General features: G+C 42.9%; 1 protein-coding gene across 1 annotated transcript; it reads left to right on the plus strand.

Moving 5' to 3' along the window:
- Nucleotides 1-1,046: 1,046 nt before the first annotated feature.
- On the plus strand, nt 1,047-24,204 carry ZBTB8B (zinc finger and BTB domain containing 8B). The gene is made up of 3 exons (XM_003415468.3): nt 1,047-2,025; nt 13,390-13,568; nt 23,030-24,204. Exons 1-3 carry the CDS (start codon nt 1,047-1,049, stop codon nt 23,345-23,347), a joined length of 1,476 nt encoding a protein of 491 aa, XP_003415516.2. The 3' UTR covers nt 23,348-24,204.
- Nucleotides 24,205-25,719: the final 1,515 nt, after the last annotated feature.

Here is a 25,719-nt window from a genome sequence, read left to right on the forward strand (position 1 = left end):
GCCAAAAAGGGCACTAGAACGATAAAAACCAAAAGTTCTGACAGCTGAGGCTATTACTTGCCAGTCTCCAAGTTTCAAATTAGGAGCCCCTGAGTGGCGCAAATGGTTACGCACTCAGCTACTAGCTGAAGGGTTGGCTGTTGGAACCCACCTGGAGGTGCCTTGGGAGATAGGCCTGACGATCTGCTTCTGAGAGGTCACAGCCTTGAAAACCCTATGGAACAGTTCTACTCTGTACATACGGGGTTGCCATGAGTCAGAATCAACCCAACAGCGGCTAACATAACAAAGTTTCTAATTGGGATGTGGGAAACTGAACGGTAATTCTTAGATTTGAGCATTGTCTATATTTTGAGCCTTGAAGAAAATATCATGTAGAGAAGATGGTCTCTGGACTCTGATTTGAGACCTGGTCCTAATGCCAGCTGAGTCATCATCTCCTACCCTCTCTGAGTCTTGATTTCCTTATCCTAAGTATGGGGACAATATGCATACTTACTCTTAAAGCTTTTATATTAATTTAAATAATAAGATTTATTAAAATTCTTATAAGAATTCATTGAAATAATCCATGTAAAACTAAGTACTGTGCCCACATACAGTTAATGATAAAAACATAATACATTGCCGTCAAGTCAATTCTGATTCCTAGCAACTTTATAGGACAGAGTAGAACTGCACCCATAGGGTTTCCGAGGCTGTAATCTTTACGGAAGCAGGTGATCACATCTTTCTGCCTTGGAGTGGCTGGTGAGTTTGAACTGCTGACCTTTTGGTTTGCAGCCCAGTATTTTAACTATTGTGCTACTAGGGCTGCTATTTTTGTTGTTTTTCATGATTAACCTAGTCGGATAACTTCTGATTTTTGATAGATCCAAAAACACCCCATATCATAAGGACACTACCGAACTGGGTTTTGAAAGAAACTAAGAAAAATAAAAAACCAACATCTTATTTGTAAGGTGGGGATTTGTGTATTAATGTAAAAAAAAAAAAATCTTGGCAGAGACAGAGGCTACTCCAGAGCAGCAGCAGCTGGTGGAGAAATGGAGATGCAATCCTATTATGCCAAGCTCTTGGGGGAGTTGAATGAACAGCGCAAGAGGGACTTTTTCTGTGACTGCAGCATCATTGTGGAGGGGCGGATCTTCAAGGCCCACAGGAACATTTTATTTGCCAACAGCGGCTACTTCCGAGCCCTGCTCATTCACTATATCCAAGACAGTGGGCGGCACAGCACTGCCTCCTTGGATATTGTCACCTCTGATGCCTTCTCCACCATCTTAGACTTTCTTTATTCTGGAAAGTTGGATTTGTGTGGTGAGAATGTAATTGAAGTTATGTCAGCTGCCAGCTACCTGCAGATGAACGATGTGGTGAACTTCTGCAAGACATACATCAGGTCATCCCTTGATATTTGCCGCAAGATGGAGAAGGAGGCGGCAGTAGCTGCAGCGGTGGCGGCAGCAGCGGCGGCAGCAGCAGCGGCTCATCAGATGGACAGTGGAAGCCCTAGTTCAGGCGGGGAAGTAACCTCCTGTGGTACTAAGAGTTTGGTCTCCTCTCCGGCCCAGGAAGAAGAGAGTGTGGACTGTCCAAGAGCATCCCCTTGCGGTGACTGTGGAGGCTGCCACCCTTTGGAGCTGGTGGTGAAAGACAACCAGGGTGGTGGTAGCTCAGCTGTCAGTGACCTTCCTACTCCACCCAAACGGATAGAGCCCAAGGTGGAGTTTGATGCCGATGAGGCGGAGGTGGAGGTTGGTGAGCAGCTGCAGCAGTACGCTGCCCCACTGAGCCTGGCTCAAATGGAGGAGGGCTTGCCCAGCGGCCAGGCCGTTGACTTAGCTTATAGTAACTACCACGTGAAGCAGTTCCTGGAGGCACTCTTGTGCAACAGTGCTGTCCAGAGCAAATATGATGTGAACCATCACTTTTCTCCAACTTTGGAGGCAAGACCAGATGGTGCAGGAGTAGCCATGAGTTCCATGATGGATGTCCAGACTGACTGGTATGGAGAGGACTCAGGTGAGCTCAGCCAGCGCCATCAGCATTCATTATCTCCGCTGGCCATTTAGCCTGCACCATCTGTGCTCTGTACTTTCCATCATCATGATCATTGTCACCTCTGCTGTCATGACTACCGTCATCTTCACCATCATCACCACCACTGTCATCACTACTACCACCACCAGCATTGCCACCACCCTTTCCATTACCACCATCACTAGGTATTAATTGAGCACCTGCTGTGTGCAGGGCATTGTTTCTTCATGTATGTTTGTGTTTTACCTCCACAACTAGAGTATAAGTGTTTGGATTTATGGAAAGTATCCCACTCTCTTCCACTAACCAGCAGTGGGACGTTGGTTAAGTCATTGAATCTCTTTGAGCCTTTTTTGTCATCTGTAAAATTGAGATAAGCACTCCTGCCTTGCCTTTCTCACAGGGTTGTTACGCGGGCCAAATGAGAAGGTTTTCAAAATGTTTTCTCACATTTGATAATGTGTTCTCTACACGTAGGACATTTATACTTCTCTCTCTGTCATGGCACCTGGCACATAGTAGGCATTCAATGAACATGTTGGGGTTGATGGTGCTATCTACTTGAAAATATTTTAGAGTTAGATAGCATTTGGCTTCATGTGAGTACATTTCTTACATCTCTTTGTAGGTTTTTGTGTTTTAGGAGAACTTGATTGTTTCCCTGAACGATTTTGAGAGGTGAGTTTAACATTGTTAACTTTTCTTAACAGGTGAGATAAATGTGTTATAAGGTGTCTTGTAGGAGACAGAGATAAACTTGGCTGCCATCTTACTAATGAAAGTACTTTCAGAGCTTCAAGCCAAGAAATTAATGAATCCCAACATTTCTCTTTCACCCTCCAATATTTTTAAAAATATTTGATTGTGTTTTAGGTGAAAGTTTACATAACAAATTAGGTTCCCATTTAACAGTTTTCACACAGGTTGTTCCATGACATTGGTTATATTCTTCACAACGTGTCAGAGTTCTTACTACTTCCATTCTGTTTGTTCTGCTTCCATTAATCTAGCTTCCCTGCCCCTCCTTAGCTTCTCATCTTTGTTTTAAGGTAAATGTTGATTTCTCGGTCTCTTATAATTGCTTATTTAAGGGATCACATTTCTCATGGGTGATATTGTTTATTTTATAAGCCACTCTGTTATTTGGATGAAAGGTGATCATCAGGAGTGGCTTTAATTCCAAGTTCAAAGGGCATCTTAAGGTGATAATCTTGGGGGTTCCTCTGGTCTCTTTTGGTCCAGTAAGTCTGGCCTTTTTTAGGAATTTGAGTTTTGTTCTATGTTTTTCTCCCTTTCTATCCAGGACCTTCTATTGTGTCCCTCATCAGAACAGCCAGTAGCAGTAGCTGGGCACCATCTAGTTCTGGTCTCAAGCTAGATGAGGCTGTGGTTCATGTGAGCTCTTAGTCTGTGGACTAGTTCCTGCTTTAAGTTTTTGGTTTCCTTCATTCTCTTTTGTTCCAGACGCATAGAGACCAATGGTTGCATCTTAGATGGCTCACCTTTCAGTATTGATCAGTGAAAGTCTTTTAAATAAGGGATGATTGGCTGCTTTTATTCATTACTAAATGGCTGTCTTGGGACTTTTTAATTTCATTTTTCTTTAAGCAAGAACACTCTGTATGTCTGATTCCAACAAGACTTGAAAATGCTGTTTCTGGTCTTCAGAGACACTGGCTTAGCTAGCATTTGGAACGCAATGGTTTTCTCAGCAACCACATTATGGGAACTTGTTGAAACCCTTGTTTCCACTCGCATAATAGTATTTCATAGATTGTGATGGCTCTTTCACATCCATTAGACCCTCATAACGCCTCAGAGTTTGGCAGAGTAAGTATGGAGAAACTGAGACCCCGAAGAATTAAGTGAATTTCCCGAGAATGCAGAGCTGGTAAATAAGTGGCATAGCTAAAGCTAGAACCCTGGGCTGGCTTCATTTTACTGATTAAACAAATTGTGAAGGCAGCACAAATGGATAGAGGTTTACGGTGCAGGGATTTTTGTCTTTCAACCCTTCTGCCTATAAGCACAATAAGTGTCAAGAAATAGTCATTTAGCTCTATGCCATCTCCCCACTCATGCCTAGTCTTTATCAGTCTGTAAACTCAGATTCCTAACTGCAGGGTGTTGTGGAAGGCAGCTCCCGTGGCACGTGGACGTGTCTGTTGCCTACCAAGTTTTGATTTCCATTCACATGGCCACAGGATAAATTTACCCCAAGTGCCAGGGCACAGAGTAGGATTGATTTGTTTGTCCATTCATATATTTTTCCCAATGGCTGTAATCTTTTGGAAGTAGATTATCAGGCTTCCTTTTAGAGGCAACTCTGGGTGGATTTGAACCACCAACCTTTTGGTTAGTCGCTGAGTGCTTAACTGTTTGTGCTACCTAGGGACTCCTTGGTCATTCATATTTTTTTTAACAAATGTTTGAGCACCTTCCTTGTGCTTGAGATAAGTTGGACATGGATCCAGACCTCAAAGAACTAATGGTATCTTAGAGGCAATGGAGCAGATATATAAATGACATTACATGGTGGAAATGTTCTCAGACAGAAGTATGAATTTCACAGTAGTCTAAAAGAAGAAATGGCTTCCCATTGGGAAATCAGGGAGAGCTTCATGGAAGTGGTATTTGAGGGTAAGAAGGAGAGACGTAGGGAAAATTAGATTGGTGTCAGATCATAGAAAATCTTAAATGCTAAGAAGTTAGGTTTTGTTTGTAGGCACAGGGGAGTTTTTGGTAGTTTGTGAGCTTAGGAGTGGACAGAACCTGTGCTTCAGGGAGATCAATTTGGCCTCAGCACAAGATGGCGTGCAAATGGGAGACCAGGGCAGGGAGCCTGCTGTAGTGGTTACCATGTTGCTCATCCTTGACAGCAGCAGACACTGCCTAAAGCATAAGGTCCCCCTTTTAGCCCTCTTCCCACATACCCCCTCAGCACCAGCTTCAGCACCTCCCATCTTTTCTTGGAAGAGTCATCTACATTGACTGCCTCCACTATTGTCCTTCTCATTCTTTTCTCAGCCCACTATGGTCTCTCTACTCCCTCCACACTACTGACTACTGTCATGAGGTCAGCCGTACGTTTCTGAAACTGTTCGAATGGGTGGTTTTCAGGAGTTGTCTTACTTGACCTCTCTCAGTAGTTGACCGCTCTCCTGCTCTCCTTCTCCTTCTTGACACCGTGTGTCCCTGTTGCTCTTACTTCTGTCCATTCCTTTGCAGCCTCATGGGTCATTTAATATCAGTGTACCCAGTATGCCATCCTTGGCTTGCTTGTCCGACATCTCAGTACTCCTGTCTGCTCATTTGTTCATTCATTCCTTCATCTAACAGATATTTATTGAGCACTTACTCTGTGCCGGGCACTGCTAGTTACTGAACAAAAGACAGTCCTTGTCCTCGTGCTTCTAGGCAAACTGCTTCTTGATCATAGGGTTTAGCAATGCGTAGGTCATTGGTGAGCTTGACAAGAGCAGTGTCAATGAAGTGGTGGTGACAAAAGCCTGAATGGGAAGAGAACTGCAGGAATAGATGTGAAGATAGTGAATATAGATGCTTTTTTCAAGTTCTGCTTTAAAAGAAACAAAGAAATGAGGCCGTGCTGAAAGGAGATGTGAGATCAAGATTTTTATTAAGGTGGAAAATGTAATAGTATGTTTGTTTATTGATGGGAATGATCCTGGAGAGAGGGGGATAATTGATGATAAAAGAGAGAGGGGACAATTATTGGAGCGAGGAGGGATGAGCCCCCTGCATAAGTGGAGGATTGGCCTGGCCTTGGGTGGGAGGAAGGATGATTCATTGATAGGAGTAGGAGTGAGACAGAGCATGTGGGTTCATATGGGAGGTTGTGGGTGACTGGGCGTATGTAGAGGTTCTCTTCTGATTGCTTCTCCTTCTCCATGAAATAAGAAAAGACAGCAGCTGAAAGTGACAAAGAGGCAGGAGAGGTTGGAGGTTTGAGAAGAGGGAAAGTGTGAAATAGTTATTGAGAAGAGTGGGAGACTGCATGAACCGCGGAAGTGTATAGAATGGGCAGAACCAAGGGCTCTTTTGATGTTAGTGGTCATGGATTTAAAGGGAGACTAGAACATATAGTTGCATATTTTTCTCCAGTGATGTTCAGCTGCCTTGCTTCAGGTGTGGAATAGTCAGAGAGTTGGATTTAACCAGAGTTTAGGTTTAATCAGGTGAATACAGAGAGAAAGAGAGGGCCGAGGCAGCTGAGGATGTATGAAAGTTGTTGTTGTTGTTAGGTGCCATCGAGTTGGTTCTGACTCATAGCGACCCTATGCACAACAGAATGAAACACTGCCTGGTCCTGCGCCATCCTTACAATCGTTGTTATGCTTGAGCTCATTGTCGCAGCCGCTGTGTCAGTCCACCTCGTTGAGGGTCTTCCTCTTTTCCGCTGACCCTGTACTCTGCCAAGCGTGATGTCCTTCTCCAGGGACTCATCCCTCCTGACAGCGTGTCCAAAGTATATAAGACGCAGTCTCGCCATCCTTGCCTCTAAGGAGCATTCTGGCCGCACTTCTTCCAAGACAGATTTGTTCGTTCTTTTGGCAGTCCATGGTATATTCACTATTCTTCGCCAACGCCACAATTCAAAGGCGTCAATTCTTCTTCGGTCTTCCTTATTCACTGTCCAGCTTTCACACGAGTATGATGTGATTGAAAATACCATGGCTTGGGTCAGGCGCACCTTAGTCTTCAGGGTGACATCTTTGCTCTTCAACACTTTGAAGAGGTCCTTTGCAGCAGATTTACCCAACGCAACGCATCTTTTGATTTCTTGACTGCTGCTTCCATGGCTGTTGATTGTGGATCCAAGTAAAAGGAAATCCTTGACAACTTCAATCTTTTCTCCGTTTATCATGATGTTGCTCATTGGTCCAGTTGTGAGGATTTTTGTTTTCTTTATGTTGAGGTGTAATCCATACTGAAGGCTGTAGTCTTTGATCTTCATCAGTAAGTGCTTCAAGTCCTCTTCACTTTCAGCAAGCAAGGTTGTGTCATCTGCATAACACAGGTTGTTAATGAGTCTTTCTCCAATCCTGATGCCCCGTTCTTCTTCATATAGTCCAGCTTCTCGTATTATTTGCTCAGCATACAGATTGAATAGGTATGGTGAAAGGATACAACCCTGATGCACACCTTTCCTGACTTTAAACCAATCAGTATCCCCTTGTTCTGTCCGAACAACTGCCTCTTGATCTATGTAAAGGTTCCTCATAAGCACAATTAAGTGTTCTGGAATTCCCATTCTTCGCAGTGTTATCCATAGTTTGTTATGATCCACAGAGTTGAATGCCTTTGCATAGTCAATAAAACACAGGTAAACATCCTTCTGGTATTCTCTGCTTTTAGCCAAGATCCATCTGACATCAGCAATGATATCCCTGGTTCCACATCCTCTTCTGAAACTGGCCTGAATTTCTGGCTGTTCCCTGTCAGTATACTGCTGCAGCCGTTTTTGAATGATCTTCAGCAAAATTTTGCTTGTGTGTGATATTAATGATATTGTTCTATAATTTCCACATTCGTTTGGATCACCTTTCTTGGGAATAGGCATAAATATGCATCTCTTCCAGTCAGTTGGCCAGGAAGCTGTCTTCCATATTTCTTGGCATAGAGAAGTGAGCACCTCCAGCGCTGCATCTGTTTGTTGAAACATCTCAACTGATATTCCATCAATTCCTGGAGCCTTGTTTTTCGCCAATGCCTTCAGAGCAGCTTGGACTTCTTCCTTCAGTACCATCAGTTCCTGATCATATGCCACCTCTTGAAATGGTTGAATATCAACTAATTCTTTTTGGTATAATGACTCTGTATACCTTCCATCTTCTTTTGATGCTTCCTGCATTGTTTAATATTCTCCCCCATGGCATCCTTCACTATTGCAACTCAAGGCTTGAATTTTTTCTTCAGTTCTTTCAGCTTGAGAAACACTGAGCGTGTTCTTCCCTTTTGGTTTTCCATCTCCAGCTCTTTGCATAGGTTATTATAATACTTTGTTTTCTCGAGAGGCCCTTTGAAATCATCTGTTCAGGTCTTTTACTTAATCAATTTTTCCTTTTGCTTTAGCTGCTCAACATTCAAGAGCAAGTTTCAGAGTCTCCTCTGACATCCATCTTGGTCTTTTCTTTTTTTTTCTGTCTTTTCAGTGACCTCTTGCTTTCTTCATGAATGATGTCCTTGATGTCATTCCACAACTCATCTGGTCTTCGGTCACTAGTGTCCAATGCATCAAATCTATTCTTGAGATTGTCTCTAAATTCAGGTGGGATACACTCAAGGTGATGTTTTGTCTCTCGTGGACTTGCTCTGATTTTCTTCAGTTTCTGCTTGAACTTGCATATGAGCAATTGATGGTCTGCTCCACAGTCGGCCCCTGGTCTTGTTCTGACTGATTATATTGAGCTTTTCCATCGTCACTTTCCACAGATGTAGTCAATTTGATTTCTGTGTGTTCCACCTGGTGAAGTCCGTGTGTATAGTCGCTGTTTATGTTGGTGACAGAAGGTATTTGCGATGAAGAAGTCGTTGGTCTTGCAAAATTCTATCATTCGATCTCTGGCATTGTTTCTTTCACCAAGGCCGTATTTTCCAACTACTGATCCTTCTTCTTTGTTTCTAACTTTCACATTACAATTGCCAGTAATTATCAATGCATCTTGACTGCATGTTCGATCAATTTCAGACTGTAGCAATCTTCTATTTCTTCATCTTTGTCCCTAGTGGTTGGTACGTAAATTTGAATAATAGTCATATTAACTTGTCTTCCTTGGAGGCGTATGGATATTATCCTATCACTGACAGCGTTGTCGTTCAGGATTGATCTTGAAATGTTCTTTTTGACGATGAATGCAACACCATTCCTCTTCGAGTTGTCATTCCCACCATAGTAGACTATATGATTGTCGGATTCAAATGGCTAGTGCCAGTCCATTTCAGCTGGCTAATGCCTAGGATATGGATGTTTATGCGTTCCATTTCATTTTTGACGATTTCCAATTTTCCTAGATTCATACTTAGTCCATTCCAGGTTCCGATTATTAATGAATGTTTGCTGCTGTTTCTTCTCATTTTGAGTCATGCCACATCAGCAAATGAAGGTCCCGAAAACTTTACTCCATCCACGTTGTTAAGGTCGACTCTACTTTGAGGAGGCAGCTCTTCCCCAGTCATCTTCTGAGTGCCTTCCAACCTGGGGTGCTCATTTTCCAGCACTATATCAGACAATGTGCTGTTGCTATTCATAAGGTTTTCACTGGCTAATGCTTTTCAGAAATAGACTGCCGGGTCCTTCTTTCTAGTCTGTCTTAGTCTGGAAGCTCAGCTGAAACCTGTCCTCCATGGGTGACCCTGCTGGTATCTGAATACCAGTGGCATAGCTTCCAGCTTCACAGCAACACGCAAGCCCCCACAGTATGACAAACTGACAGACACGTGGGGGATGTATGAAAGAGAGTGATTGAAATGATGGATATGGGGACTAAACCAAGGAATGAGGGGAGTGTGGATGTGAGAAAGTGAAGGTCAGTGAAATGGCAGTGTAGTCCACCCCTTGGAGGTCTTAGTGGAGACAGAGCACTTTGGGAGTGAACTGGAAAGATATGAGATTGTGATTGGCAAGCGGAATGTTTGAAATGTGGGTTATGCAGGGAATACAGTTATTGGCAACATCAAGGTATGGAGCAGTAATTCTCATCCCTGAACATGAAAATGGGGGGTGGGTGGGTACTTAAAAAATATGATGCCCAGGCCCCACCACACCCACTGTACTAGGGACTGGACATCAGTATGTTTCTATTTTAAGCTGTTGGTCTAGGGTTGGGTTGCAGAGTTGGTGTAGAGAGCAAGATCTTGAGAGGATAAGAGGTCAAGGAACAGAGAGGCCAGGGTATTGAAAGGATCTGTTTTGATATTCATACCAAGAAATATGACAGGAGTTGTATTTGAAGGCGATGTGATCAAATCTTCAAGGTATGAGGAGGTGACCTGGGGGAGCCCAGATGACTGTAACAAGGAGGGATAACGGTAGTATCATCGTATGGTATGAGCTTCAAAACCTATGAGGGTTTTTAAGGAAGGAGGGAGGGACAGAGGTCTGGAAACAGTAATGAAACACAAAGAGGACCCTACCCACCTCCAGCCCAGGGTGTCAGGACTGTGGGAGAGACCGCCAAGGAAGCAGGGTGCTCAGGGGAGAGCTAGTTTCAATTAAAGCAACTGCTCCAATGGTCCAGATTTATGTATGTAACTTGGATATTTCCATGTGGAAACTCTGAATGTCCCGCAGAGTAAAATCCAAACTGAGCTGCCTTTTCCTCTTGTACCTGTTTTTCCTCCGGTGTTCCCTGCCTCAGTAGATTACACCATCATCCTTCAAGTTGGCTAACCCAGTATCTGCATCATCTAGAATCTTCTCTTTCCTCTCTACCCCGCATATGATCATCAAGTACTGTTAATTTTACTTCTCAAATATATCTCTTCCTCTTCACCTATGTGGCCACTGTTTTAGTTCATGTCGTCTCTCATCCAGACTCGTCATCTCCCACCTGGACTTCCTGCCTTTAATCTTGCCTCTTTTGAATCCTTCCCCCACATTGCCCTCAGAGAAACCTTTTAAAAGTTAAATCTGGCCATGAAAAGTCCAAGCTCATCATATCACTCCTATGAGGACAGGAATTTTTATCTGTTCTTTTCACTGCTGCTCAGGGCCTAGAACTGAGCCTGACACATAGTAGGGACTCAATATAAATTTGTTGAATAAATGAATGAACATGACCTTCACAATGTGGTTCTTCTTGTCCCTTCTTCAGTCTCATCCCTCAGTCTCCTTTATACTCATTTAGCTTTATCCCTAAGTACATGCTGGTCCTATACCTAAGATACTGTCTCTGTCTTGTATACCTGGTGAACTCCTATTCATCCTTTAAAACCCTCCTCAAAGGTCACTTCTCCTGTGAAACCTCTGAACTCCAAGAGAGAATTCATTACTTTTTTGTCTGTATTTCTTCATCACTTTGAACTTTATGTTTGTTATATTATATTGTATGAATTTGTTTACATGTCTTTCTCCCTTGCTAGGCTTAACTTCTTGAGGGAGGAAGCAACTGTTTTGGTAAAGATAAATCTTGACACAGTGCCTGGCAAGTAATATGCCTTCAACTGAACGGTTGGATTGGGAGAATCAGATCATGAAAGAGAAAGGAAAATGTTGAGATAATTCATATTTTTCCAGTGGAGAAGCATTAACAGTTGGCTCTTCCAAGGACTACCATGGGGCCCATTTTCCTTAATGTTTTTGAAAATAACTGGGAAGAAAGGAGCAGCATGACACCAAGCTGATGGGGACAAATGACAGGAAGATTCCACAATGCTGGTGGAGTGAGCAGGAAAATGGCATCTTAGCCTCAGTGTGATCAGTGAGAGAGAATGACAGTCCGACACACGTACTCACTGATGAGCTATGAACTGCTGCTTATAGCCTAGGCAACAGATTTTGGAGTCACTATAGGTTGTCCAAAATGTTAGGCATTCTCAGGAAGGGAACTAGAAGCCAAAGAAAATAATCTCCACCCCTATATAAAATGAGGGAACCCTGGTGGCGTAGTGGTTAAGTGCTACGGCCCTTAACCAAAAGGTTGGCAGTTCAAATCCACCAGTGCTCCTTGGAAACTCTATGGGGCAGTTCTACTCTGTCCTATAGGGTCGCTCTGAGTCAGAACTGACTCGATGGCAACAGGTTTGTTTTTTTGTTTTTATATAAAATGATGTCGAGTTCTCACTTGGAATTCAGCTTGCTATACTTTTTGCAGCGCCTCAGGAAAGACAAAGCCTAGTTAGGTGTCCTGAGAAGGTTTGGAGAAAATGGAATACATCCAGTGTTGACAGAGATCACAAGAGGCTGGACTGCCTAGTAAGTAATGAAACACTAGGGAGATGATTATGATGATGACAAACATGATTGACATATACAAATGCTTACTATGTGCCAGATGTGCTAACAGAGTTTTATGTGTTATTTCACTTAACCCTTATCACAGTCCTATGAGGTGGGAACTATTATTATCTCTCTTTCACAGGTAAGGAGAGTAAGGCACGGAGAAGTTACATAAAATGTCCAAGGTCACAGAGCTGGGAAGTGGTAGAGCCAGGACTTGAACCCAGGTTTCTGTGCCTAGAAAGCTGAGTTGAATGCCTTCATGATATGATATGGTATGATATGATATGATACAATCAAAGTCTGTAAAATCCTGAAGGGCATGGATAAACGTGTTGCCATCAAGTTGATTCTGACTTATAGTGACCCTATAGGAGAGAGTAGAACTGCCCCATAGGGTTTCCAAGGTGCGACTGGTGGAGTTGAACTGCCAACCTTTTGGTAAGGAGTCAGGCTTCTTAACCACTGCGCCACCAGGGCTCCAAAGGGCATGGATAGTGAGAATGAACCTTGAATATCACAACGAGGGTATATCCAGGAAACTTGAAAGAAACAGTTTTCATACAGGTGGGTGAAAGTGATAGAAGTCATCACAAAAAAAGTGAAAAAATTCACTCTAGGAGTTCAGAGAAGATTTCACAGGAGAGGTAAATGCTGAGCAAGGTTCTGAAGGACGAATAGGAGTTCACCAGATGTACAAAACAGAAGGGTATCTGAAGCAGAGAAACATTAAAGATCTTATGAACAAAGTGAAAAAAAAAAGAGCTGGAAAAATATTTCAGTGAATTCCTGGATATTTGATGATTCCAGATACATATAATTAATATGAATCCCAAATAATTTCGGGTCTGCATCATAGCAAACCCTACACACACCTGGAAGCTAGTCTTAGGAACTTTGTTAAAGAAAGCATGAATCCTAGTCCCTAGGTCTGATCTGTCCTAATACAGAATGTTTCAAACTTTTGAGAGTCCTGAGATCTGTTCAGGGGATCTCAGTCAGCATTTTCTTAAAATGAAAGCAAATGGAATAGAAGCTACCAGAGTAGGTAGCTTGTTGTGTGACGCTTTTTCCAGTTACTCACAGGAAGGCTTGTGTGTTTTGAGGTTGTGGTGTAAGCTGTGTTCCTAACTGTGGGCCAGAGTCCAAGATACTTGAAAGCCAATGTATTATGGCATTCCTTGGAGTATCAGAAGCCCATGTTGCCCTCTGGCTGGTTGGGAGCCAGACAGAGTGGGAATTTGCAGACCAGATCCTATGAGCTGGAGGTGGAGTTGTTATCTTCTTGACCTGGGCTGGTCCATTTCCCCAGCTCCAGAACCCATCCATCGGAGGGTGGTATTGTCACTGCTCATAGAAGAGCTAAATCAATTTGTTTGGTTCCCCAGGCGATGTATTGGTGGTCCCCATCAAGCTCCACAAGTGTCCTTTCTGTCCTTACACTGCCAAACAGAAGGGCATCCTTAAGCGGCACATCCGCTCACACACGGGCGAGCGGCCATACCCCTGTGAGACCTGTGGCAAGAGGTTCACTCGTCAGGAGCACCTGCGGAGTCATGCCCTGAGTGTAAGTATCCCAGCCGGCAGATTCCTTGTGGCGGGGTGGTTCATGATGCTGTCTCATGTAAGGGTAAAGCCAGCCTGTCTTTTACTTTTTGATCTACCGGGGTATTTTCAGAGAATTTTAAATATATATGTCTGCTACTTAATTAAAGCAGGGTTGGTGGCGCTTAGAAAAAGTTAAAACTTATATGGCAACAGACTAGTTTCCTAAGGGGAAAAGTCAAGAAAGTTTGGATCCTGGTCAAGGCAGAGAACAATGGGGCTTGGACAGGGGATTGTGGGCTGTTTCCATCAGTGGAATGCTGACAGTAAGCTGCATCCTCAGTTTCCCACCCAGCCCCAGCACCCTGGGGTGATGGAGGGGATACTACCATTTACAGGGCTACCTAAAGGCAGAAAAGAAGGCCCCAGCCCAAGGGGAGCTCCCCTCTCACTGGCTGCCTCACTAGGGTTCTGTCTTCCATGTAAGCTGGTGATTCCCACCAGCTGAAAAACACTCAGGCCATTTAGAAAGGTATTACATTTAAATTCATCTTTGAGCAAGGCAATCAGCCTTTGGAAAATCCAAGATAAAAATAGTTTGGACTTCAAAGACCAATATCAAGAAAGTGAAAAGCCAACCCACAGGATGGGAGAATATATTTGCAAACATGTATCTGATAAGGTCTGGTATCCAGAATATATGAAGAACTCTATAACTGAACAATAAAAATATGAATAACCCAATTAAAAAATAGACAAAGGATTTGAGTAGACATTTCTCCAAAAAAGATGTACGAATGGTCAATAAGCAGATAAAAAGATGCTCAACATCATTAGTCATGGGAAATGTACATCAAAACCACAATGAGATGGCACTTCACACCTGCTAACAAGTTGCCCTCAGGTTGATTCCTACTGATGGTGACCCCATGTGTGTCAGAGTAGAACTCTGCTCCATATGGTTTTCAATGGCTGATTTTTCAGAAGTAGATTGCCAGGGCTTTCTTCTGCAGTGCCTATGGGTAGACTCAAACCTTCAACCTTTTGGTTAGCAGCTGAGGCACTGTTTGCACTGCCCAGGGACTCCTTCATATCTACTAGGATGGCTATAATTAAACAAACAAACAAAAAAGAACAATAACAAAATGCTGGCCAGAATGTGGAGAAATTGGAAGCATCATGGATTTCTGGTGGAAGGTAAAATGGTGCAGCTACTGTGGAAACAGATTGGTGGTTCCTCAAGAATTAAACGTAGAGTTACTATATGCATATGACCCAGCAGCTCTGCTCCGAGATATATATCCAAGAGAACTGAAAACATACATTCACGGAAGAACTTATACATGAATGATCATAGCAGCATTATTCATAACAGTCAACTAATGAATGGGAAAACAAAATGTGGCATGTGCATACAATGCAATATTATTCAGCTATAAAAAGATATGAAGTAGCAGAAAAGGCATTTGACAAAGTCCAACACCCATTCATGATAAAAACTCTTACCAAAATAGGAATTGAAGGAAAATTCCTCAACATAATAAAGGGCATCTATGCAAAGCCAACAGCCAATATCACTCTAAATGGAGAGAACCTGAAAGCATTTCCCTTGAGAACGGGAACCAGACAAGGATGCCCTTTATCACCGCTCTTATTCAACATCGTGTTGGAAGTCTTAGCCAGGGCAATTAGGCTAGACAAAGAAATAAAAGGTACCCGGATTGGCAAGGAAGAAGTAAAGTTATCACTATTTGCAGATGACATGATTATATACACAGAAAACCCTAAGGAATCCTCCAGAAAACTACTGAAACTAATAGAAGAGTTTGGCAGAGTCTCAGGTTATAAAATAAACATACAAAAATCACTTGGATTCCTCTACATCAACAAAAAGAACACCGAAGAGGAAATAACCAAATCAATACCATTCACAGTAGCCCCCAAGAAGATAAGATACTTAGGAATAAATCTTACCAAGGATGTAAAAGACCTATACAAAGAAAACTACAAAGCTCTACTACAAGAAATTCAAAAGGACATACTTAAGTGGAAAAACATACCCTGCTCATGGATAGGAAGACTTAACATAGTAAAAATGTCTATTCTACCAAAAGCCATCTATACATTTAACGCACTTCCGATCCAAATTCCAATGTCATATTTTAAGGGGATAGAGAAACAAATCACCAATTTCATATGGAAGGGAAAGAAGCCCCGGATAAGCAAAGCACTACTGAAAAAGAAGAAGAAAGTGGGAGGCCTCACCTTACCTGACTTCAGAACCTATTATACAGCCACAGTAGTCAAAACAGCCTGGTATTGGTACAACAACAGACACATAGACCAATGGAACAGAATTGAGAACCCAGACATAGATCCATCCACGTATGAGCAGCTGATATTTGACAAAGGACCAGTGTCAATTAACTGGGGAAAAGATAGCCTTTTTAACAAATGGTACTGGCATAACTGGATATCCATTTGCAAAAAAATGAAACAGGACCCATACCTCACACCATGCACAAAAACTAACTCCAAGTGGATCAAAGACCTAAACATAAAGACTAAAACGATAAAGATCATGGAAGAAAAAATTGGGACAACCCTAGGAGCCCTAATACAAGGTATAAACAGAATACAAAACATTACCAAAAATGATGAAGAGAAACCCGATAACTGGGAGCTCCTAAAAATCAAATACCTATGCTCATCTAGAGACTTCTCCAAAAGAGTAAAAAGACCACCTACAGACTGGGAAAGAATTTTCAGGTATGACATCTCCGACCAGCGCCTGATCTCTAAAATCTACATGATTCTGTCAAAACTCAACCACAAAAAGTACAAACAACCCAATCAAGAAGTGGGCAAAGGATATGAACACACATTTCACTAAAGAAGATATTCAGGCAGCCAACAGATACATGAGAAAATGCTCTCGATCATTAGCCATTAGAGAAATGCAAATTAAAACTACGATGAGATTCCATCTCACACCAGCAAGGCTGGCATTAATCCAAAAAACACAAAATAATAAATGTTGGAGAGGCTGCGGAGAGATTGGAACTCTCATACACTGCTGGTGGGAATGTAAAATGGTACAACCACTTTGGAAATCTATCTGGCGTTATCTTAAACAGTTAGAAATAGAACTACCATACAACCCAGAAATCCCACTCCTAGGAATATACCCTAGAGATACAAGAGCCTTCATACAAACAGATATATGCACACCCATGTTTATCGCAGCTCTGTTTACAATAGCAAAAAGCTGGAAGCAACCAAGGTGTCCATCAACGGATGAATGGGTAAATAAACTATGGTATATTCACACAATGGAATACTACGTATCGATAAAGAACAGTGACGAATCTGTGAAACATTTCATAACATGGAGGAACCTGGAAGGCATTATGCTGAGCGAAATTAGTCAGAGGCAAAAGGACAAATATTGTATAAGACCACTATTATAAGATCTTGAGAAATAGTAAACCTGAGAAGAACACATACTTTTGTGGTTACGAGGGGGGGAGGGAGGGAGGGTGGGAGAAGGTTTTTTATTGATTAATCAGTAGATAAGAACTGCTTTAGGTGAAGGGAAAGACAACACTCAATACATGGAAGGTCAGCTCAATTGGACTGGACCAAAAGCAAAGAAGTTTCCGGGATAAAATGAATGCTTCAAAGGTCAGGGGAGCAAGTGCGGGGGTCTGGGGAACATGGTTTGCGGGGACTTCTAAGTCAATTGGCAAAATAATTCTATTATGAAATCATTCTGCATCCCACTTTGAAATGTGGCGTCTGGGGTCTTAAATGCTAACCAGCGGCCATCTAAGATGCAGCAATTGGTCTCAACCCACCTGGAGCAAAGGAAAATGAAGAACACCAAGGCCACACGACAACTAAGAGCCCAAGAGACAGAAAGGGCCACATGAACCAGAGACCTACATCATCCTGAGACCAGAAGAACTAGTTGGTGCCCGGCCACAATCGATGACTGCCCTGACAGGGAGCACAACAGAGGACCCCTGAGGGAGCAGGAGATCAGTGGGATACAGACCCCAAATTCTCATAAAAAGACCAAACTTAATGGTCTGACTGAGACTGGAGGAATCCCGGCGGCCATGCTCCCCAGACCTTCAGTTGACACAGGACAGGAACCATCCCCGAAGACAACTCATCAGAAATGAAAGGGACTGGTCAGCGGGTGGGAGAGAGACGCTGATGCAGAGTGACCTAATTATATTAGGTGGACACTTGAGATTGTGTTGGCAACTCTTGTCTGGAGAGGGGATGGAAGGATAGAGAGAGAGAGAAGCCGGCAAAATTGTCAAGAAAGGAGAGACTGAAAGGGCTGACTCAAGAGGGGGAGAGCAAGTGGGAGTAGGGCGTGAGATGTATGTAAACTTGTATGTGACAAACTGATTGGATTTGTAAACGTTCACTTGAAGCTTAATAAAAGTTATTTAAAAAATAAAAAAATAAATAAATCATGCACATTTTAACCAGTAAAAAAAAAAAAGATATGAAGTATTGATACATGGTACAACATGGATGAACCCTGAAAACATGCTAAGTGAAAGAAGCCAGATACAAAGACCACATATTGTATGATTCTATGAAATGTCAGAACGGGCAGATCCATAAAGACAGAGAGTAGATTAATAGTTATCAGGGGATAGGGTCCTAGAGTGGTGCAAACAGTTAAATGATTGACTATTGATCGAAAGGTTGGCAGCTCGAACCCACCCAGAGGCCCCTCGAAAGACAGGCCTACCAATTGGCTTCCAAAAGAGCACAGCCTTAAAAACCCTATAGAGCAGTTCTACTCTGCACACATGGGGTCCCCGTGAGTCAGAGTTGACTCGAGGGCAACTAACAACAACGACAGGATAGGGGCATGTGGGAATGTGGAGTGGCATGAAATGGTAGGAGTAGCGTCAGAAACTGTCTAACTTCGGGGGGGATAATAACCAGGATCAGCCTAAAGCTGATTCCCATGAAGTGGAGTTCAAATATATCTCCACTCTCCAAACTTTTTACCAATTTTGACACCAGCCATTCCTTCTACAGCACTCTCTACTTCTCTTCTGGGTTCAATACAATGGCCACACAGAAGTAATAGACCATACTTAGAGTTAAGTGGTTTATTGAGGAAGCAGCAGGATATAACTCAGGAAGTAGAATCAACAGGCTACAATCGAGATCAGGATTAGGCTTTAGTTCAGGACATTTCCCTCAGTTCCTATCAGCTGTGCAAGCTGGCAGGCCCTTCTTTCTGCCATGCACACCCGCTCTCAGCGTGCAGGCCTCTTCTTAGTCCCCTCAGGACAGACTTCTCTGCCTTTGGCCTCCCTGCTGTTGGCCTCTCCACTGCTGACTGACTCAGCTTATAGCCAGTGAGCAGTTTTGTTCTGCTCTCTTACTGCATTTCTAGTAGCAAATTTCTGCCATCACCACCAACCCTACTGCAGGGCCTCTTCCAGGCCTCACACTGTCTTCAGTGTTACAGCCCTTGACCTGTGTTACAGCTCTTTTAGGAGATTCCCTGCCTCTCTCTCTTTTTCTTCTTGCCTCAGGACAGCTCTCTCTTGCCTTTTCTTCTTTCTTCCTTCTCTTCTGTCTGTAAACCTCTGTGGGGTTGGCTGCATATATAAGCAAACTCCTCATCAATTTCAAGGCATGGCGCTTTCACCAGGGCTGCAAACTGACCAATCTATTCTCAGGAGACTGCAGACACTTCATTTGCACACTAGGCTATAGTTGTTTCATTTGCATAACTATATCGACCAATCCCTGCAAAAAAAAAAAAAAAAAAAAACCCAACCAAACCCCAGTGCTGTCGAGTCGATTAGCGACCCTATAGGACAGAGTAGAACTGCCCCATAGAGTTTCCAAGAAGCGCCTGGTAGATTTGAACTGCCAACCCTTTGGTTCGTACCCATAGCATTTAACCACTACACCACCAGCATTTCCCCAATCCCTGCAAGATGTGCAAAATAGAGCAATCACAGGGTAGGCTGCAGCCCATTGCCAAACAAAAACTATCAAACCTCAAGTTGTTTACAGCTTACCGAAATGGCAAGCAACCTGAACAAAAGTAACAGACCTTCTGGGGTAGAAAACTATGGCACAGGTAACTCCTTCGGGCTTACGAGAAAAATTTCTCAAGCTGTTTTTCCAAAGAACCAAGGCAAAAGGACGCATAAAGGAACTCATACTTATTCAGTCACCTGTGGTGACTGCTAACAGGTATAGGGTTTCTTTCTTTTTTCTTAAGAATTAAAAAAAAAAATTTGTAGTGGTAAAATGTGTATCAAATAATATCATTAATATCACACAAGTAAAATTTTGCTGATGATCATTCAAAAGTGGCTGCAGTAGTACATCGACAGGAGACTGCCAGAAATTCCAGCAGGATTCAGAAGAGGACATGGAACAAGGGATATCATTGCTGATGTCAGATGGATCCTGGCTGAAAGCAGAGAATACCAGAAAGATGTGTACCTGTGTTTTATTGACTATGCAAAGGCATTTGACTGTGTGGATCATAACAAATTTTTCATAACGTTGTGAAGAATGGGAATTCCAGAACACTTAATTGTGCTCATGGAGAACCCGTACATAGACTAAAAGGCAGTCATTCGAACAGAACAAGGGGATACTGCGTGGTTTAAAATCAAGAAAGGTGTGGATCAGGGTTGTATCCTTTCACCATGCTTAGTCTGTATGCTGAGCAAATAACCAGAGAAGGTGGACTATATGAAGAAGAACGAGGCATCAGGATTGGAGGAAGACTCATTAACGACCTGACCTGCGTTATGCAGATGACACAGCCTTGCTTGCTGAAAGCAAAGAGGACTTGAAACACTTACTGATGAAGATCAAAGACTGCAACCTTCAGTATGGATTACACCTTAACATAAACAAGTCAAAAATCTTCACAACTAGACCAATAAGCAATATGGTGATAAATGGAGAAAATATTGAAGATGTCAAGGATTTCATTTCACTTGAATCCACAATCAATGCTTATGGAAGCAGGAGTCAGGAAATCACATGACTTATCGCATTGGGCAAATCTGCTGCAAAAGACCTCTTTCAAATGTTAAAAAGCAAAGATGTCACTTTAAGGACTAAGATGCACCTGACCCAAGCCATAGTATTTTTAATTGCCTCACATGCATGCGAAAGCCGGACAATGAATAAAGAAGACCTAAGAAGAATTGATATCTTTGAATAATGGTATTGGTGAAGAATATTGAATATACTATGGAGTACCGGAAGAATGAACAATTCTGTCTTGGAAGAAGTACAACCAGAATGCTCCTTAGAAGCGAAGATGGTGAGACTTTGTCTTAGTACTTTGAACATCTTACTTATCAGGAGGGACCAATCCCAGAGAAGGACATCATGCTTGGTAAAGTAGAGGGTCACTGAAAACAAGGAAGACCTCAACAAGATGGATTAACACAGTGGCTGCGACAATGGGCTGAAGCATAATAACAATCGTATGTAAATTAGTTCTCAAGTTTTTAAAAAGACTTGGAAATAACCTAGGTTTAAGATAAGTGCAGGGTTCCTGCCTGCCTCTGCTCAGTCCTGCCCCCAGCATACCTGTCTGAGAGTGGCCTGACTCCAAGAGCTTAATTTTTTTTGTTTTCATTTTGTGTATGTGTGTGTGTTTGCTGTTTTTTTCATTTCAAATTATATCTCCAGCCCATCTTGGCAAGAAGTAGTTCCGGAGTGTTTCTAAGATGTCTCATTGGTTGAATTCTTATTCACTCTCTCTTTCCATATCATATAAGGTCCAGTTTACTGTACCCCAAAGAGATGTTATTCAAAGGCTCCGTCAAGTTGCAAGAGGGAGTACACACTCTAGTTAACTGCAATGTTGGGGGTTTAGCATAGGAGCCCAGGAAACCTAATAGAAACTGGGGACAGTAGTCAGGATTTCATGGGTATCCTGTTGTTGTCCCTTGTCCTGCATCAGCCTCTCCCTGGCTCTGCATCGCCTGCATATTCTACATCCAGAGCTCTCTCAAGAGAGGCTGTGATTGGTTCGCAGAGCCATCCGCCCAAGAGAGCCCCTACTGGCTAGATTTCTGAAGTGTGCACGCATTAGAAAGGCAGCACCTGCTGCAGAGGGGACCCCTGAGGCTGCTGCCATTGGGAGAGGCTGGTGGGGTAGGAATCAGGTTCCCTTTTGCAGTATGCAATGCTCTTCTCATAAATAAGGAATGAATTTATCATTGAGGAAGCTGAGGGTGAAGCATCCGCTAGCAGGACTGGGGAACCTACTCTAGCAAATCAGCCTGAAAAAACAACTAAATTCAAGATACATAAGAAGCTGTGCCTAAATTCTTAATCAGTTCACTGAACGTTCATGGTATGCCAGACACAGTTGTTAGCTGCTGTGGAGCCGGTCCGGACTCAAGGTGACCCTGTGCACAATGGGACAACAACATGCGGCCCGGTTCTGCACCTTTCCCATGATCGCTTGCAGATCTGACCATTGTGATTCATAGGGTTCGCCCCCACCATTGGTGTGATTTTCAGAAGTAGATCGCCAGGCCTTTCTTCCTAGTCCATCTCAGTCTGCATTATGGATTGAATTGTGGCCCCCAAAATATGTGTTGTAAATCCTGACCCCTATACCTGTGGTTGTGGTCCCATTTGAGAATGGGTTTTCCTTGTTATGTTAATGAGGCAGTATTAGTGTAGGGTGTGTTTTAAGTCAATCTCTTTTGAGATATAAAGAGCAGATTAAGCAATTAGGCACAAATGGAGGGGAAGACACATACCACATGATTGCCAAGGAACCCAGGAATAGAAGCACGCTGAATTCAGACTTCTAGCCTTCTAAACTGTGAGAAAATAAATGATCATTAAAGCCACCCACTTGTGGTATTTTATTGTAGCAGCATGAGTTAACAACTAAAGGAAGCTCCGCTGAGACCTGTCCAACATTCTAGAAACACACAAGCCTCCGCTGACAGACAGGTGGCAGCTGCACATGAGATGCACTGTCCAGGAATCGAACTCAAGTCTCCCACATTGACAGCAAGAATTCTACCACTGGAACCATCACATGCCAGGCGCTGGGGATACAGTGCCTATATGGGACAGACATGACCCCTGCCTCTTTGAGCTTAGAGTCTAGTGAATTATACAAACGATTTGTGAGAAACACGACAAAGGAAGAAGAATATAGATGGGGAACCTAACCTGGCTTGGAGTACCAGGGAAGACTTCCTTGAAAAGCCTTAGTAAGGGGTGAGGATTAGAAATAAGGAGGGGAGGGGACGTTCCACGTGTGTCCAATGGCCCTGGGGATGGAAAGGACCTTGCTGAGGTGAGTAGGTGGCAGCAAGAGCCGGGGGGGAGTGGTGAGGAATGAGACCGGAGACATAGCTCACATGGGCCCTTGTAGGCCATGGCTCGACCCCTATTCTGTCACATATACTTGTCTGCCTGTGATTCTAGGTCCACAGATCCAACCGTCCAATCATCTGCAAGGGCTGCAGAAGAACCTTCACGAGTCAGCTGTCGCAGGGGCTGCGGCGCTTTGGGCTATGTGACAGCTGCACCTGTGTTACAGGCACACACGACGATGATGACGACTTGATGCCCATCAACCTCAGCCTGGTGGAGGCTTCCTCAGAAAGCCAAGAGAAGAGCGATACAGACAATGACTGGCCCATCTACGTGGAGTCTGGTGAGGAAAACGACCCTGCCAGAGATGATTCCGATGACAAATCACAAATTCGACCCAGCTTCTCGGATCGAGAGACACTTACGTAGCAATCAATTGGCAGGAAAGAAGTTTCAGAATTTGTTACTGCCCATTCCGTGGTTGAAAGTCACCCATTTGTGCAATTTTGTGGAACCCTGAGAGGAGCGCTTTTTTGCTGTTATTATAATGTTTGGATCTTTGTTAGACTACATAGTGGTAGTTGGATTTTGTAACTCGAAGGACTAATAACTTTTTCGTATGGTGCCCTGGGCTTCTGAGGACTTCTCCGGCGTTTCCTTAATTCTGAGTGAATTAAGGCTGGCGCTGAGGCTTCCTGGTTTTCTTGCTGTGCACCCAAATTCTAGTTAAAAGAGAGATGAGAGAATCTCCACCCTCTTTTCTCTGAAAAGGTGGGCAAGAGTATATTACGTTTTGGGGTCCATCTTATATTTGCCAAACCTCTCCTAATGAATTCTGTGTTTTAATTTTCTGATGAAGTGTTAGACAAAAAGCTTCGTTGATACCAGGCACGCAGGGCTGGCTGGCTACAGGTTGGTAAAAGGTACTCCCTCACGCTACAACTACGCTTTTAAAGGCTGGGGTACTTACGTACAGATAAGCGTGGAATCCAACTGAAAGGTTCTTTAGAGCACCCTGATTTGCAGAGTTGAATTAAATTTTGAGTAGCCTTGGGAAAGGAGCCTGTGAGCCCAGGTCTGGATGGCCTCCCTGTCCGGTTTGGTATTTGACTTCTGTACACACGAATAACCTGTTCTGTGATCATAAAACAAGTCATCTGGCCAAAACCCAAAATGCACCACTCTACTTTTTTTCCAGCCATTTCCAAGAGCCAATACTGTGTAATCTGAAATGTAACTGCCATTTCTTTTACTTGGTTTATAAAGAGAACCTTGTGGAGCGTAAGTATTAACCCACGTGAACAAGTTATCTTTCTAAATCTTCTGTCTCTTCGTGGTCCTCTTAGGGGAAAGAGAGAGTTAGTAGGTTTTTAAAACCAGTCTTTTTGCTCACTTTACAGTCCAAAAAAGAGGCTGGACTTATTTAAAGGGTTAAGGGGCAGGAAATATTAGGGACATAAGATGTAATTTAAGGTACTTTCATAATTTTGTCTTATGTTAAAATATCCAAAATAGATTTTACAAGAAAACCCTTTTTGTTCCTTCAATTTCAGTGTAGGTGTGTTTCTGCCTCTTAACAACAATTAATTAAAAAACATTACAAATTGGCTTGTATATGTTAGTCATTGAAGAGTTAGAAAGGTGTTTACACTGTACTTCTCACAGACTGGGGCTAGTCTGTGAATTGTTTGCTCCTCGTCTGCATTTAGGAAAGTCAGAAATTCAGAGTAAGTGTATAGAAACTTTCATAACGATTTGACATTGCTGTGACACTCAAGGGTGTGATCGGTGGCCTGATCTTGTTGAACAGGGTGTAGACCAGTTTGGGTGTGGTCAGTTCCGGTGAGTCACATAGTACATCTGTATTCATCTAGTGGAAACCCTGGTGGTGTAGTGGTTAAGAGCTCAGGCTGCCAACCAAAAGGCCTGGCAGTTCGAATCCACCAGGTGCTCCTTGGAAACTCTATGGGGGCAGTTCTACTCTGTCCTATACGGTCACTATGAGTCAGAATTGGCTCAATGGCAAAGTTTTACCTATCTAGTAGGTAGAGGCAAGGGATACTGCTGAACATCCTACAGTACACACACAGGACAGCCCCTCACAACAAAGAATTATCTATTCCAAAATGTCCATAGTACTGAGGTTGAGAAGCCCTGCTGTAAAAGAAAGTAGGATCTTTAAAATGACCTTTAATGAGTGAACTTAATTTTGTGTTATATTTTTGGCTACCTTCGTAACGTTGAATGGGCCCTGACGTTCCCACAAGTTTTGGAAAATAGTGGATTAGTAAGAGGGGGAGCTGAAGTTAGGATGGTTCAGAGCTTGTCCAAGATCAGATTAGGTGTAGACGTGGAAAGTGAGAAATTTTGACTCTGATTTATATGCCCAGAGCCGTTAGTAGGCTCTGATCATTTTATTAAATGTTAAAGTAGAAGAATCACTGGGAGAAAAGCAGAGTGTGCAGTTTAATATTTGAGTAATTCCCTTTCTTCCATAGTATCGTGGATGGTTGCATTCTTGATTGGCTGTTTGGGGTTTGTTTGTTGGTATTAGTAGAAAATATACTTCCTGTGTCTGGAGCGTCAGATTGTAAACTGATTCTCTGTTCTAAATTGATGTTCACTTTTTGGTGGTCAGTATTTATAACCTGTACAGTGTCTTCAAGGCTTAAATCGCAGAGTTGTTGATACTTTTATAAGAATTTCACAGTTGGGCCCAACACAAACCATTAGTGATTTATTTTTATTCTGGCATCTTTTTGGCACATTCAGTGCAAGTATACAAAGGGATATTTTTGTCT

Source organism: Loxodonta africana, chromosome 3, assembly GCF_030014295.1.
Source record: "Loxodonta africana isolate mLoxAfr1 chromosome 3, mLoxAfr1.hap2, whole genome shotgun sequence".
Lineage (NCBI taxonomy): Eukaryota > Metazoa > Chordata > Mammalia > Proboscidea > Elephantidae > Loxodonta > Loxodonta africana.